Source organism: Dermacentor albipictus, chromosome 2 (genome assembly GCF_038994185.2).
Source record: "Dermacentor albipictus isolate Rhodes 1998 colony chromosome 2, USDA_Dalb.pri_finalv2, whole genome shotgun sequence".
NCBI classification, from domain to species: domain Eukaryota; kingdom Metazoa; phylum Arthropoda; class Arachnida; order Ixodida; family Ixodidae; genus Dermacentor; species Dermacentor albipictus.
Genome location: NC_091822.1, coordinates 155,050,283 through 155,066,718, shown reverse-complemented (window position 1 = coordinate 155,066,718; position 16,436 = coordinate 155,050,283). Strand labels below are relative to the sequence as shown.

General features: G+C 43.3%; 1 protein-coding gene across 1 annotated transcript in view; it reads left to right on the top strand.

Moving 5' to 3' along the window:
* Positions 1–16,436, top strand: part of LOC135915462 (ATP-binding cassette sub-family C member 5-like) — a 55,573-nt gene that overhangs the window by 16,003 nt on the left and 23,134 nt on the right. Inside the window, exons 6-16 of the mRNA XM_065448545.1 lie at positions 760–842; positions 931–1,104; positions 1,818–1,965; positions 4,389–4,645; positions 5,476–5,628; positions 7,941–8,084; positions 8,899–8,970; positions 11,502–11,626; positions 11,713–11,785; positions 12,429–12,789; positions 15,706–15,765. Of these exons, the coding sequence (XP_065304617.1) occupies positions 760–842; positions 931–1,104; positions 1,818–1,965; positions 4,389–4,645; positions 5,476–5,628; positions 7,941–8,084; positions 8,899–8,970; positions 11,502–11,626; positions 11,713–11,785; positions 12,429–12,789; positions 15,706–15,765 (1,650 nt within the window). The remainder of the gene's footprint in view (positions 1–759; positions 843–930; positions 1,105–1,817; positions 1,966–4,388; positions 4,646–5,475; positions 5,629–7,940; positions 8,085–8,898; positions 8,971–11,501; positions 11,627–11,712; positions 11,786–12,428; positions 12,790–15,705; positions 15,766–16,436) is intronic.

Sequence of the window (16,436 nt, the reverse complement as noted above, 5' to 3'; positions counted from 1 at the left end):
TTTTGGGACAAGGGAACGACAACACAGCAGTGTAAACAATCACAAGTGCATTTATTGCACCTTTCATTCACTAATGCCTGCCAGCCGGCTTGCAACACATTGAACATTCCAATGGGCGCGCCACAAATCTAGAAGTCCAACTCACCGCAAGTAGATAGTGAGCAAATACGTTTAGTACACCCACGTTGGACACCAACGCTTATTTGCGTGTGCGGTCATGCGAACCTTGGCACAATCGAACAACTGTGTTCGTCCATTCCGGTGTCCCGCGAAGCGGGTTGGTGCATACGCCGAACATCCGTGCCGCTTGCCAACCCCAAGAGGAAGAGCCTCCTCACTGTCGCAGTCAACTAACCCCGCCGTCAGGCGGCCTTAGCAACGCAACACTCACACCATCTCTGGTAATATGTTGCAACCACACTGACTGCTGCTGGTGCTTAGCCACAGGGAGAAGCCGGATCACAGGAGACGTGAGAGCTATGCAGGGAAATGACATCAGGGGACACATGCAGTCGAGCATCCCCAGAACCTTTGCTGTGACAGTGCCGCTGCAGAATATTGGAGAAATTCTGCATAGTTCGGATTCTGTGGTCTTGCTGATCAGTGTTATTGATGGCCATTTAGTGGTAAGCTGTGTGACCCGTGCTAAGAAACTTCCACTTGTGTATTGTTCTTTTCGGGTAAATTAAGATTAATAAATGAACTGTTCTTGCATTTTATTACTCAATTTCGTCTACCTTTTTGCCTTGTCACTTGCAGCGATCAGACTTCAGGGAGCCTTGCAGTTGCTTTTGTATCGAAGAATGCTCAAGGTTAGGGTTGAAGAAAAACATTCCGGCCAGGTCAGTAGACTGAGTTCATTTTCATATATTTAATTATCCCTTATAAGCAGGAAAGAAACTATGTTGCTGTGCTCTGCATTCTATCCAGGTGATCAACCATGTCACCAATGACATGGAACGGATATTTGACGCCGCCATGAATGGGACGTTGATGTTGGGAACACCAGTGATGTTTTTGCTGACGCTAGTCTACAGCTGTTACCTTATAGGGTACTGGGCTTTGATGGGAAACATTGTGATTCTGCTGTTCTACCCAGTCATGGTAAGCACATTTTCGCGGATTAGAACTAATGGCATGCTGTGACATAACTTCTTTGTTCGAGCCAGTTATACGGGGAGGCTGTGATCATAGTTTAAATGCTGCTTTCTTTACACTTCAATCCTTTTAATACACTTTGTGGCTGTTCTTGTAAGAAGTTGGTTTGTGCATGTCTCTTGGCAACAAGCTGAAACAGCAGCAAGTTGTGCTGAAATCTGCAAGGCAAAGAATGTGTCATGAAAGAAAAACCTACTTTCTTCTCGAATGTACCATTACGCCGGGAAGAGTCGTATTGTTCCGACTGATTGGTTGATCAATGTAGTTATGTCCCTTTGCTTCCACCTATGTCCTCCTGTTTTCTTTATATCTTTTTGTAATTTTCCCCTTTATTCTGTTACCCTGTGTCTTTTCCATGGCCACAGGACTGTTCAGGTGTCCAATGTTAGGTGACACAGTTGCAAATGCTTGTGGCCCTTCCTTTCCTTAACCCCATTTCCTTCTCGTCAAATGCAGCTACTACTACTACTACTACTACTACTACTACTACTACTACTACTACTACTACTACTACTACTACTAACTATAGGGACTGTACATATTATTATGGTTGGTCACACAGGACTAGCAGTTCTCAGTTCTTGAAAACAACTTCATGCCATTAACCTAAGCTGTCACTTTTCAAACATCGGCCATGTGCCCGCTCACACTGTCTGCAGGGTGCAATTGCAGCTGTGATTGCCAAGCTGCGGCGACTGACTGTGAAAAAGGCCGACGCACGGGTGCAGCTGATGGCAGAGGTGGTGAACAACATCCGCCTCATCAAGCTGTATGCTTGGGAGCAGCCCTTTGCAAGCAAGGTGTTTGGTGGGTGCCGCCTTTGTTCTTGCCCTGCTCATTCAGTTGGGTACTGGGTTAGGACTTTTGCCGAGTCTTCTACAATTGGTTAGAGAAAGCACGAGCAATGCCAAATAATATGATGTTTCAATGCTTATATGCAGACTATATACAGCATATATACTCTGCAATGATCTACAAGATTGTAGATGACTTCGTACAGTGTCCGAGATAATGGCAGTGTAACATATAATGCAAGATATTCTGAAAATGCCAAAGCTACTGCAATTTGTCATCTTATCTTCTTATTGTCAGGTGTTTACTATTAGGCATTAACTATCGATGATTGTCGACTACTAGGCAGGTTAGTGAAACAAATTGAAAATGGAAATTGCACTCAACAGAACTATGACAAAAAGAACCACTTTAGACAGGTGTGTTGCACACCTGATGGGAAGTAAATGTGCATGTGTGTGACTCATAAAAGTTAGATCTGTTGTAGTAGCCAACACTGTAAGTTGTAGTGTGCCTTATTTTTTGTCCTTGCTTTATAGAAAACTATCTTGTGCATAATGTTATGGAGCCGATACAGCTTGTTTCAACTAAATATCTACATAATTAAAAAGAAAACACACACAGCAGAGAGCTCTATTGCATATGGAACCAACTGTGCTGCTACAAAATTTCTTTAAGTCAGATATTCCCTTTAGCGCAAAGTAATTAGTTGCTTGATGACAGAGCTCTCAAACATAAATATTTAGGATGTGTATAGGTATACCTGAAGTATGTCTTTGTGATGAGCTAGTCTATGGGGAGAAGGGGGTCTTGTTCTCACAGGCCAGGAAAGTAAACTGGGTTTGTCATCTAGAAACACTGCTACATATTTTTTCTCGTCTTTTTGTTCCTGTTTCCTGTAGAAATAAGTCTGCAAAAAATTTATTAAGAGTCCTTTTGAAAGAGTACTTAAGGTATTTGTGTGTGTATTCATCAACTGATCAACATTAATGTTTAATTACTCATGTGCTACAAGTACCGATGTCCGGGACTGGCATGCACTGTTAGCAACGGCCACTGGTCCCATTCACTTAGAGATAAGCATTATTTTTTAACTCTTGCGAACATTTAGTTGGGGCAACTCTGTTTTTTACACTGTTAGTTTTTTACACAGTTTTTTACACTGTTAGCATTGTGCAGTGGCTCCATTCACTTAGAGATGAGCACTATCTTTTAACTCTTGTGAACATTTACAGCAACACCTCGTTAGTTTGAGCCTCGTTCATTCAGAAAGTCTGTTAATTTGGATAATTTGGACGTATTTGGCCACACATCGGTTAATTCAGACAATTCTTGAGCGTGGCGAGCGCCGGAGCGCCGCAAATGCGCGGCACAGGAAGAGCAAAAAACGGCATTGGCATCCACTGAAACGAAGTGGCGCAGTCCGCACAGTGTAAATCGCACGTCAAAGGCACAAAGCCTTCTGGCATTGCTGTCGATTTGTGCCTTTGTAAAGCTTTTTATTCTTGGGTTTACCGCCACGTCTAACACCGCGTCTGCTGCAGCCTTTTATGACTACGTAGCCGCCATTTCTGATCATATTGACAGCAGCTGCAGCTTCGTCCGCGGTGGTTGCGGCAAATGCTAGTTTTGTTATGACTCAGTGCGTGCGTCGGCGGGGCGCCTTCAGAACCGCAAGGTCGCCGTCCATGATTGCATCGACAGCGGCCGCGGTTTCGTCCGCAGCGGTTGCGTCAAACAGTAGCCTCGTTTTTTAATAAGCTTTTGAGGCTGAGGCGCACCGGCTACATCGCGATAGCCTGCGACCAGCTCACTGGCAAAAAAAATAATAGGGATGTGTGCGCGGTAGTAGAAAGCCTGTCTCAGATGAAGACGCATGCCGCCTCTGCGCTGTAAAAGAAGTCGCAAGGCCTTCACTGCTGCGAGCGCTAATTGATGGCGAGGACTGCAGCTTCTGCACTGCTATTGTGCAAAATAGAAACAAAATTGGCTCATTCCTTTAATAAATAGAAGCATGTTGACGTAGTAAGCATTTGTTTATTGTTTTCTTGATAACCTACATAATTCAACATTGGATTGATTCGGACATTTTTCTTGGTCCTGTGAAATCCAAATTGACGAGGTTTTACTGTAGTTGGGACAACTTGTATATAATTGTCAAGTATTGAGTGAAGCATGTCGTGACATCAATGCTTTCAGACCATGGAGGTGTCTATTTTGCTGCACTTGAAGGAATGAAGAATTTTATTTGAAGCAACATCACTTCTGAGCTCAAGTGTTGCTTAATTCCTCCCTGTTTCATTATAGAGGTCTGGCTATATGTATGACTGGTTTCCTAATGGACTTTGGTATGCTTGCTGGCACATCTGAAACTGGAAAGAGTGACTAATCAGTGCTCTCTCTTTCTCTCTCTTTCTCTCTGTTCTTTCCTGTTGCAGATGTACGGAATGAGGAGCGCAAAGTGCTGATGAAGGGCAATTTTCTACAGTCACTGTCGACGACCGTAACTCCTGTGATTCTGATAATGGCGACGGTGTCAACGTTGCTGGGCTATGGGGCAACGGGACACGAACTGCTGGCCTCCAAGGCCTTCACTCTGTTTGCACTCTTCAATGGCATGGGCTTCTCCATCGGAACCTTGCCCTACTCCATCCGAGCTGTTACGGAGGCCAAAGTAGCTTTGCAGAGAATCCAGGTGCGTGAACAACTTGTGTAGTTTTTTGTTGTGGCATGATCAATACATACAGCTGACCTCCATTTATGTTAATTTTACATGATCCTCAAATCCATTTTCGGACTCTCTGCCAAGGTTGAATTGATTAATACTGGCCGTAGCAAAATCTTCCATTGGGGTAGTGCGTTTGCACAAATATAGTGCAGGGAGACCTTTTTGGCATCTGAAAAGAAAGAAATATATATTGTCACGAATATAACTGAGACGGGCTCGCTGAAACAGAACAGCCGTCTTTTAACAATGGCTGACACCCAAAAAACCCTGGGGCACAACTGTGCCCTTCGTCATGTCAGTATGCTCAGGTGCGTGCAGCAGACGAATCATATCGGTAGGTATTATTTTATTTTTATTTCGTTATTTTTTTTGTCACCCTGAGGATTGTATAGTTACATTGAATGAAGTATGTACATTGATTTGACATGGAGAGGAGACATTGACGGCACTTCTGTAAACAGAAGCGTTCCCAATTCAGGAAGCTCTGCAGCTTCCCTGCCCCTGGAGGTCGACATTTAATTTGTCCGGCGATCATGTTGGGAGGTTGGCTTCCTGACTGGCAGCTGCTAACACTTGTTGAGTGCCTTGCTCCCTGGCACTCGAAGACTGAGTTGTGTCCCTTGTGTCCATCACATGCAGCACCAGTGTGCTGCATGTGTCGTTGATAACTTTCTTCTGGAGTTTCACTCTTCTGCATGTTTGCACCATATGCACTTGTTGATAACTTTCTTCTGGAGTTTCACTCTTCTGCATGTCTGCACCATATGCACTTGTTGATTACCTTGCGATTCTTGCAGGAGCTCCTGGAACTGGACGATGCCAAAGTGTGGGTGAGAAAGATCGAGGAGAAGGACAAGCGATTTGCTGTGACAGTTTCGGATGCCTCGTTCACGTGGAACAGCGTGCTCTCCAACATCAAGAGTGTTGACATTGTCAAGGACAGGTTTAAAGTGAGTGAGCTGGTTCTGACGGGCGGTTTCTTTGCACGCTCTTAAACTTCTGAGTGCTAAACGAAGCACTAGCCTGAGACATGCATGACTTAACGGCATCCTTGCTCCCACATGAGAGCCGCAAAGTCTATAATTTTGCATTTCACCATTGATCAATGCATCGCTAAATTATCTGCTGGTTGCCATTGATGCTATTCCAGCTTGTACTATTGTGGACAAACGATGTGTGAATAAATTAGGCCTAACTTGAACGCATTCTTTTAATTACGTTTTTGCCACTTCATGTAATGCTAGCATGGTTTTGACTTGTGTGCATAGTATGAGGCCTGTGCCATCTTTCTTAGGTGACCAGATACACAAAAATGCAGTTATAGCAACTTGTGAGGCATGTTCTACTTTATACTTTACCATTCATATTCCATTTCTCTGTAGTGTTATGTCTGTTTGGCGTTCAGCAGCACTTAAAATGACAGCAGCATCGTCTGCATCAGCACGCTGTTTTGACAAGATTAGTGCTGTCTTGCTAGCTCATTCATGTCATTTCGTTGCTGGTATCAACACTGAAAGCATAAGCTGGGTCAGCAGCTGCACTTAATTACCGTATTTACTCGAATCTAACGTGCGCTTTTCTTTTTCGATAAAATGCGTCCGAAAATTACTTGCGCGTATAGAGTTGAGCACAACCCTAAATCTGCGCTACCACATTGCCATCAGCATTTCAAAATGGCCTGGTCCATGCTTCGAGCCTAGCTGCCATAGCTTCCAGTAGTACACTGTCTGTCTTCCTGTTTTCTGTGTTTGCTCTATCAGCATGGAAGTGCCGACTGCGAAGACACGCGATGCCGCAATTAAAAGGAAAGCGATCAGGTGTGCGGAGACGGACAGAAATCCAGAAATCGGACCATATCACGGGGGTTCGGAGTTCCCAAAACTTGCGTGCAGGACTGGGGCAAACAGGAAAGGCGTTGTACTCCGGTAGCTGCTGCATACAGTGTGGCCACGGGCCCCCCATCTTGAAAGCGATCTGCTATGGAGAGATGCACCACACTGTGTTCTCGTCACTTAGTTCACGTTGAAACGAGAGGCCGCGAAATGGTCAATTCGCTCGCTCCTGCTACTGCACTTACTCACTCCAGCGTTTTGATAAAGAGTTTTGGTGGTCATTGAGTGAGACGTGTTCATGTTTGCTTGTGCCCACGTGATGCTATGCTTGTTAATTTAGTTAGTTAGCGAACATATAAAAGTCTGTATGGCCAATGAAACTGCTATCCTTACTTTTCATATAGCTTTCCACTAATTTGCTATCGCAATCGATGCTTTGCCTTTCGTGCGAAACTGATACTTTTTCTGTTTATCACAGCTTTAGCGTATTAGGGGTAAATCATTGCTTTTCCAAATGAGGGAAAGTTGTATTTCTGTATGAACGAATGAGGTTCACGGTACTGTAAATGACTTTTCTTTCTTTAGGTCATGGCAAATGGGTACACATTACAATCGAGGGTGTGTTAGAATCTAATAAATACAGTAGTCCTTAGTACTGTTCAGTGCTTAGTCAAGGTGTCTGTCTGCTTGTTAATGGTCAGCACATATTGAATTTGTACTTGGAATTCTCATGACCCTGCTTTGTTGAATCGTCAACTAGATTATTCTGCATGTCTCAGGAGCTACGTGCTTTGGCGCAGAACAGCTTCCAAGTTCACCCCATTTTAATCTTTAACTTGATAGGCCTACAAATCTCCATGGTTCATAGTCACTTTTTTCTTCTATAAGTGATGGATACAAGAGATATAATTTTAGGATAAGTAAAGCAACTGTGCAGCACAGAAGTCACGGGCATGAAAAGTGACACAGAACTGCTTCCTAAGCATGTAACACTAACAATCATGAAAAATAATGTTGCTGTGTATGCAAAGGCTACACAAATGTTTTAGCAAATTGACATTGCGCAAAACTTTGAGCACCCCTTCAGCTTGATGAAATTTCCCATTGAATTTACTTTGAATAAATATAGACAAATCTGTGTCACCCTTTGCTGCGTAAAAGCAGGATCAGGGGCCGTAATTTAAAATACTTTTTTTTTTCATTATATTATTTGTTGCATGTCATCCGGGACTGCTCAGAGCAGCCGACGTGCATGCTAACGGTGTCGTGGCAGCTTGTGAAGCAGTGTGAAGCAGTATTGAAGCGTGAAAAGAATGGAAAATGAAAATTTGGCCCTGGGTTTTGTATTGATGTGCAGTCACCCTGCATCGTGCAGTACATTTATGTGTTCAAGAACTTTGCTGCCTGCACACATCTCTTTACTTGCACAGAAGGGTGGGCCAAATGCCAAGCGGGCGAGGCACAGGGGTGCACAAGAGGCGTGCAACGGGGATGCCAACGAGCGGACGCCGATGACGGAGGTGATCGCTGAACCCGAGGAAGCGTTAAGAGACGTGACCTTGCACATCAAGAAGGTAAAAAGGCCCTTACTGCTGTACGTTGACGCGTCTCCAACCTTGGTGATGTTGCTATGCTAGAGTGAAAGGGTGTAAAAGAGGATGAGAGTGGCAGGTTTACCCACCATGGTAGCCCAGTGGCCATGGTGTTGGGCTAGTGGGGTCGAGGTCCCGGGTTCGATTCCAGCAGTAGTCGAATTTAGATAGGGGCAAAATGCAAAAACAGACATGCCTTTAAATTTGCTTGTTAAAGGACCCCTGGTGGTCAAAATCTGGAGTTCCCCCACTATTGCGTGCCTCTTAATCGTATCGTGGTTTCAGCACGAGAAATCCAAGAATTTAATTTGAAGGTGGCGGGGTTGTCGCTGTCAGAAGCCATTCCCGCGAAAACACTGGCAATTGGCGGCTTTAGTGAAGCACCATGGGTTGAGATTCTGAAGTCAGATCTTTATTGTTCTTTGAAGGCGCTGTTACATTACTTAGTACCTCCACCAAGAGGTTACGGTAGTATAAATTTTTTAAAGGCATAGAAATGAGTGAGCGTTGCCACGCCGACACCGAGCCACTTTTCATGCAAGTATGCTTTGTCCCCCTCCTTTTCCCTCCATTCATTCTAGCGCAGCATACTGTTTTTCACAGAGATGATCTGTTAAGAGTCGGTCTGGCTCAGTAAGCACTTATATATGCACAGATTTACTTTAAATATAATAAAAAAAGATATCTAAATGTAAAATTTCTTTAATCAGGAGAAATCACACAAACTGGAAATGTATCAGCAAAATTTTAGTCTATGCGGCAAATGCTGTAATGTTGTGGTGCTTTATGTTTTCAGGGGTCACTGATTGGAATTTGTGGCCGCGTAGGCGGTGGCAAGACTTCACTGCTGAATGCTTTGTGTGGGGAGGTAGGTACACACTGCGATATTAAAAAATATAGCTTTTGCCTTCAGACTTCTTTACATTTTAGTTCATAGTAGAAATTAGTGGAAATGACAACATATAATTGGTAGAAGTTTATGCAAAATACTTGTTTTATTCATTTTGATAAACCTTCACTGTGCTTCAGCTGTTGTACCCAAGCATGGTTGCAATGAGGGCATTTGAGTACAACTACATATTTTTACATCCCAGGCTCTTTTCTTAGTTGCCTTTCTTTCTTTTATAAACTGTGGGAGCTAGTTTGGCTATTGAGTGGGTAATCCATGCTGTTCTAAGTATTAGAGTGGACTAGACAACAGAAAAAAGGAAAGTTGTTGCACATAGATGGCACTAACACCAGGATGCACCTTTAGGGCCAAAGGAGGAAACACATGGGCCTAGGTGTTAGTGCCATCTGTGTCTGTACGTGATTACTTCTAGGCCCGTTATCTAGTTCATGCTTATGTTCAGAACTTTTTAATAACCCCTCATGGCATTGATAGCTGATGGATATTAACTGCATGTATAAAGGACACATTATCACTCGTCATATTTTCGGTGTCTGCCTGCATGGCATTACAGTCAAACCCACTTATAACAGTATTCTAGTGCCAAGAAAATTCGGTTATAACCGATAATTGTTATAACTGGCTAGCCTGAACAAAAAAGAAAAGCAGAGGGGACAAGCTTCCAAACATGTTAAGCTCCAGTTCAGTTCTGTAAATTAACCATACAACTCTAACAGTTAAAAAAGTGCAAACTGAAAAGAGAGGAAAAAACAAACAGAAAAGATATCGCATAGTTCTTATTTCAATTACACTTAGTACATTTTGCAAGGAGTGAACAAAACTAATAACTCTGTCAGAGCAAAGGAATAGGTAGCACAAGAAAAGTAACTACCAAATAAGTACAGCCAGTATTTCATGTATCGTTCAAGCATCTTGCACAACGTTAAAGAAACAGACAATTAAGAAAATGAAGGAATCCAAAGAGGCAGCCTAAACCTTAACACAAGAGGTGCAAGCGTAAGTGAAAGAAACACAGAAAAAAAGAACAATAAGAAAAAAAGAAAAAGACACTACATGATTGCATATTCAATTATTAATGCATTAGAGAAGTTGTGAAAGGAACAAAAGTTAATCTGAGATAGTTCTTGTAAACTTTCTTTTAAAGATTGTGCACAGTATGTGGGTGGTGGATGCTTGGAGGCAAAGTGCTCAAAAACGATGAAACGTAATAAGCCTGCATTATTTTTTGTCATATTTAGTTTACCGGCGAGGAATACAATAGCGTTGTTTAAAGAGGCCCTGAACCACCCTTTGGTCTGGTAGAATAACATAGTCCGTGGGTAGCACACGGTGCTGTGAACATCTCAACCTAGTTTTGCTGTTGTTCTCCATGCATGGAGCTCGCAAGCCGATAACGAAGTCACCTTTCTCTCAAATGCTCTCTTTTCAGCAGAAGGCCCTGTCCTCTCTCTCTTCTGGACGCTTTATTTTGTCATCGGACACTTTGTTTTGTCATTCCTTTAGATGGCTGCTATTGGCCAATAGCTGACATCAAGCTGCGGTCAGCTACATGGCCTAGATAGCGCGGCCACCGCGGGGTGCCGCTACGAATACGCTGGCTAAGCACACTGCGGCTTGCCGAGGACAACCCCATTTGGCTTACGTTTAGCGCGTTGTAGGCACCAAAGGCAGAAGTAGTGTCATCTACATTAACATCCAAAATGAAATTTTAACTGTGCACCACGGTGACATTTAGAAGGTGGCTCCGTTATAGGCATGCCTCACTGCGCAGCCTTTGCAGTGCATTGAAGAAAGAATGGGGTCGCAGCGGAGGCCATATTCAATTGCCAATAACTCCACTTCTGCTGAACACATTGAAGTACATTTTGCGACAAAGTATTTCTGAAATAGCCTATTTTCGCTTCAAATCTCTTTCTCCACTTTGATAAAAAGTGGTTCAGGGCCCCTTTAAGTCTGAGTGAGCGGGAAGGAATATACAAAATTTTGTAAGGGCTGTGCCGAAAATGCTTCAAAACTACAGTTTCCAGTAATAAGCTGTTGAAGTCAGGTAAAGCTAATGCTTTGAATGCATTCCTTTTTTTTTTATAAGAAGCAGTTTGTATGAGACAGTCTTTAGCAGAAAGTGCAAAATTTAATTAACTCAGATTTGCCAGTGCATAAAACAGTGCCCATAAACTGTCATTTCCTACCGAAGCATATTTTATGCCAAAGCATAGACAGTCACTTTATGTACGAACAGTCGCATGTAGTAATGGATTCTGTAGAGTATACAAGACACAAATCGAAGTTTAAGGCAAACATATTCAAGATGCGAGTTCCAAGCAAGGTCGCTATTGAAGGTTATTCCAAGGTATTTGACAGATGTGTAAGGAATGGCATTGCAAATGCAAGCAGTACATTTGGGCAGGTGTAGGAATAATTGATGCCAATTCATGTAAAGAATGATAAAAAGAAACTGTGGTGTGCTGATATTCTGTTGAATACTGCAGATGAACTTGCTGAAGGGAGAAATGGACGTCAATGGAAGCATCGCGATAGTGACTCAGCAAGCCTGGATTTTTAATGCTACTATTAGAGACAACATTCTCTTTGGGCTGCCATACCTGAAGTCAAGGTAAGACAGTAATCTGATCCTGTGTAAGGTATTAAATTTTGAAGACCGTGTAAAGAGCATTAATGCTATGCTTTTCGTTTTTGTAGGTATGACGCAGTCCTTGAGTCTTGCTGCCTTTTGCCTGACCTGGCAATGTTTAGTTGTGGGGATCTCACGGAGGTGAGTTTATAGCACCTTTTGCGTTGTCCTAACGTTACACGCTTTTGCTTCAGGGGACATGAGCAACTTTCAGAATGTGCTACACCATTTAGGTGCATCTAGCTGCAACTGGTGCCTAAGTGCGAGCAATCATTGAACAACTGCACCCAGTTAATCAAATGCATAATAAATAAGGTCTGTCACAGCGAAATGTAACAGACCACTGGTAGGAAGGTTAAAGTATGTGTCAACTTTTCTCTAAGTAGAGTCGGTGCTAGGCTTGGTTGCACTCGAGTCCCATCTTGGGCTGTCCATTTTGCCGATCTGGTTCGGATGCTCAATTTTTGTGGAGTTTATAGCCATGAATGCCCGCTAACAGGCAGGTGCTGCAGCACAAAGGAAACAGTTTGCCAGCCAATTCTGTCAAGTCTACGAGATGGGGAGGCAAGGGTACAGAAATTTATTTTGGTGTTCAAAGGCGAGGCAGTCACTGTCTTGTTCTATTCTGTTTGCTATAGTGCGGTGTCTTATTGTGGTGGCGATATTTGTCAGATAATTTAGCCAACTTGCCCAGCAACAGGCCTTATAATGTTTAACTGCTGTTTTAGGCAATGCCCGTTTTTGTCATTGGAGTGAAACGTTGGCCTTCCTGGGAGCTCCGCAGATCGGTGAGAAAGGGACAACTCTGAGCGGGGGCCAGCGGCAGCGCATCAGCCTGGCACGGGCGCTGTACAGCGACCGGGACATCTTCCTGCTGGACGACCCGCTGTCTGCTGTGGATTCGCGTGTGGCGCACCACCTGCTGGAGCGCTGCATCCTGGGAGCACTGCGTGGCAAGACGGTCTTCCTCGTGACCCACTCGATGGCCGCCCTGGAGCAGTGTCAGCAGATCCTGTACCTGCGCGACGGCCGCATCATCGAGCGTGGCACGCATGCTGCCCTCGTCTCGTTTCCCGGCGAGTACCGCAAGATGTTCTACGTGGACGCCGCCGCTTCCAAGCCCCCCGTCGAGACTGGAGCAGGAGGTTGGTCTCCCGGCGGTTTGTATATACAGCTTACCTGTAAAGCAGTCTTTGTGAACTTTGCATACAAACCTCGCAAAACAAAATGATGCAATGCAATGCATTCGTGAGATTTCAATGCCTAAATCTTGCTCTTAAAGAAAACCTACTAGTATATGCCTTTTGCAACAAAATTGATAGTAAAAGGGCTCACTTGCGATAGCAATATTAAGGTCTCTCCTGCACATGGTGTTGGTGAGCGCTGGTGGTGCTGGTACATGATGAGACATATGACACACAAGAGACTTCAGATAAGATTGTGTGAACCAGTGCAAACACAAAGTAAATAAAATTTTGTGTGATCAGACATCTTAAAGCCAACGGTCTTCAACGATAAAAATCGGGCCCCTCGGTTAATCCCCTTTGTGCTCGTTCAGACATCTTGAAGGCACACAATATACAGAAGAGGCTTTACGATTCAGTCTGAAGAAAAAGAGAAAGTATAACTTATTATTGCAAGTTAAAAAGAAGCTACCAACTTGCAGAAGGACCTCTTGAATCACCTTATGCTCCCATTTATACAACCTTGTTTTTCCCCTTTTTTACTAGACACAAAGAGTGCTTGCCTCAGGATTTGTAGAGAGCATGAGCTCTTCTGAAGGGTGGAAACAGAACACCCTGTTTCAACTGGCATGGCACGTTGTCCTCTATTTTCTGGCACTGAAAGTGTTTGCATGTGACATTCTTTATCCATCTGTGATCCTGATAGAGATCATTGTGCCTCCCTATATACCGTATGCATGACAGAAAGATATGTGTTTGTGTAGTACTATTTTCATGAATTCGCATGGCCTTGTTTTCTGCCACAAATGTGGAGAAAGGATCTGTCACTAAAAGGGCAGATATGCGGCAAGCTCAGCCACCACACAACTGAGATGTGCAGGAATGCAAGCTTGTCTGTTACGTTGGGACTGGGAAACTACAGAACCAAGCATGCATAGGAAAAAACGCCTCTGTGAGGCGGAGAGAGCCAAACTGCACAGCTGCAAATATAATGCATGAGCTGGCTTTATAGGGACCTGAAAAAAAAAACAATAATAAAGAGAGAAACTGTTATGAAGCCGTATGCAACAACTACAGTGCGTGTACTCTCCCGCGCCTGTGCTACCCACGGCGATGATCAGGATGGCGTTTGCACTGTAGAAGTATACATGAGATTATGGCATAATGGTTAGAGCGTCGGACTGCTGTGCTGGGGGACCAAGGTTTGGTCCTACCATTGGGCACATAATTCAATCATTCTTTTTTTTTTTCTTTAAATGTGAGCTATTCGGCAAGACAGCAGCAGCTACCGGCAGCCACAGTCGGGGAAGTTTGGGACGGTTCGCAAAGGAAGCTCGTCTCTGAAAAAGAGCTCGTTTTTAAGAAAGCACAGTAGTTCAATGTCTAATTTTCTTTTCACGTCATTTAAGAACCTCAAGCAGTCATTTCTAATGCTCTGGTCACTTTTTGTGATTCTGCATGTTTTGAATGCATTAGAAGACATTCTGCTTGAAGTATGCTGCTATTTTGTCAAAAGTAATCGAACCTGTGATGACATGCCTGTTGCTGCTGCATCCCGCACCTTTGCTATTTTTGCACATGTGATCATTTTGTAGTTATATGTTGTAATTATCATGTGCGACCTTGCCCTTGCCTTAGACAAGATGTGACTAGAGCGACAGTTCACAAAACTATTTTGCCATTTTGAGGAGAAAACTTTGTCTTGCGTGTTTTCTTCTTTGCTTCCTTATGTCTTATACCTATAAGGTGGTCCAAAAGTAACAGAAGTTATGATTCAATAATTCGAAGAGTGTAAATAAAAGTGCAATGCTGTTTTCACATAAATGCGCAGAAGGACATGGGACTTTAATTAAAAAGAAAGTTCTATTGCTTGAATAGTAGTTAGATTTCTCACCAACGAATGGCACTGCAGCACTATAGCTGCAAGTCAGGGAAGCTCAGTATAAAATTGGTTATGAAGAGTGATTGAGGGATATGGAAGAAAGTAAATGGGCTGGGAGAGTGTTCAGATATTTGCACAGGAAAAACATTGGTTCACAGTGGAGGAAAAGAACTAGGAAGCTTACCAGCAAGTACGCGACCAGTATAGTGAGCAACAGGCAACAAAGAACATCAAGCGGAAAGTCGGAGAGGCTGCAATAATGACATGGGTAACGGCAGTGGAAAAGAAACCTGCTTTAAGTAACTACTTAAGAGGAAAAAACGAAATTGGGAAAGAAGCAGTTCATGATAACTCAAAGGGAAGCTCATTACTTTTCGAAGTGAGATCAGGATGCGATAGAACATGCACTGCATGTGCTTGCTGCGGTAAAGCTAGAGAAACCACGGAGCATATTTTGTTGGAATGTTAGAATTTAGGCATCTCTGGCCTCCTTGAAGCCCTTCGGTTCAATGAGAGCAGGGGGAACGTAAACATGTCCGCCATAGAGATTAGTAAGACCCGATTGAAAGATTGGTGGAAGAAAAGTAGGGAAACGAAAAACAATGGAAGTGTACAAACACAAAGTTTCCAAAAGGGGTTCTAAAAATTTGATGGGAATCTTTTGTGTGTGTTTTTTTTTTAAAGCATAGGTAGGACATTAGGCAATATAATAATAAGAGCTTGGTGGCACAAGCCACCGCCCTGCTCCGAAGGGGTTGCTCATAGCATCCATCCATCCATCCATACCACTCTACCAACTACAGATGGATATTGTGAGCATCCCATTCAAAGTAAGGTGGACCACCAACCCGTTTCAAAAGAAATACTTGAAGGGTATGCCCCACTTTAAGGAGAAGCTGGCTAAAACTTTAGTGACAATCTTTATGTTTTTCTAAACAGTGCAGTTTTCACTATTTTCAGTTTCTGCTTCTAATCTTTTATTTTCTTTCCTTCAGATGTGCCAATGGTGGATTCAGCCGACTCAAAAGAAGGACTGGCTAGTGACAAGGATACAGGCAAGTAAAAATGACTTGGCTGAAATCTTGCGGCAACAACTGTTGTTGCCCAGTTGAAGTAATGTTGGTGGCTACTTTCAATATCGCCAAATGCTTAGATAAGATCTCCCCTGTATCTGGCAGTTGCACAGGCACTGTGGTGCTTCACAGATTAATCGCAAGGCCATTGCAAGTTCATCGCACATTTACTACGAAGTGCTGAAGAATACTTAAGCCTGACAACATTCCTCATCTGCTGCCGAGGCTGTACTTGGGATTTTCATGTTCACTTGTTGATCAAGTCATGATCACTTGCTGAGACTCCTATGCCAATTCAGACACTGTTCATGAAGTGACGTGTCACCATGTTGCTCTTTCCTTTAGGTTCTCATGTGAGCATCAGGTCCCAGGCTTGGTTCTCTGCTGTGGCAGCCACATTCATGCAAAAGATGGTGAAACAGAAACAGGCTCTTCCCTTTAGACTTGGGTGTGGGTTAAACAACCCCAAGTAGTCAAAAAAAGTCTGTAGCCCTTCACTATAACTCTCTCATTACTTTTGCGTTGCTTTAAGACGTGATTTGATGTATGACTTTCTAATTGACTTCTAGTTAACACTTATTTAGTTCCCCTTTTTTGGGTTTCACTGGTTGTGTGCTGTTTGTTGCTATGCTTCGAGGGGGAAAAGAAAGGAA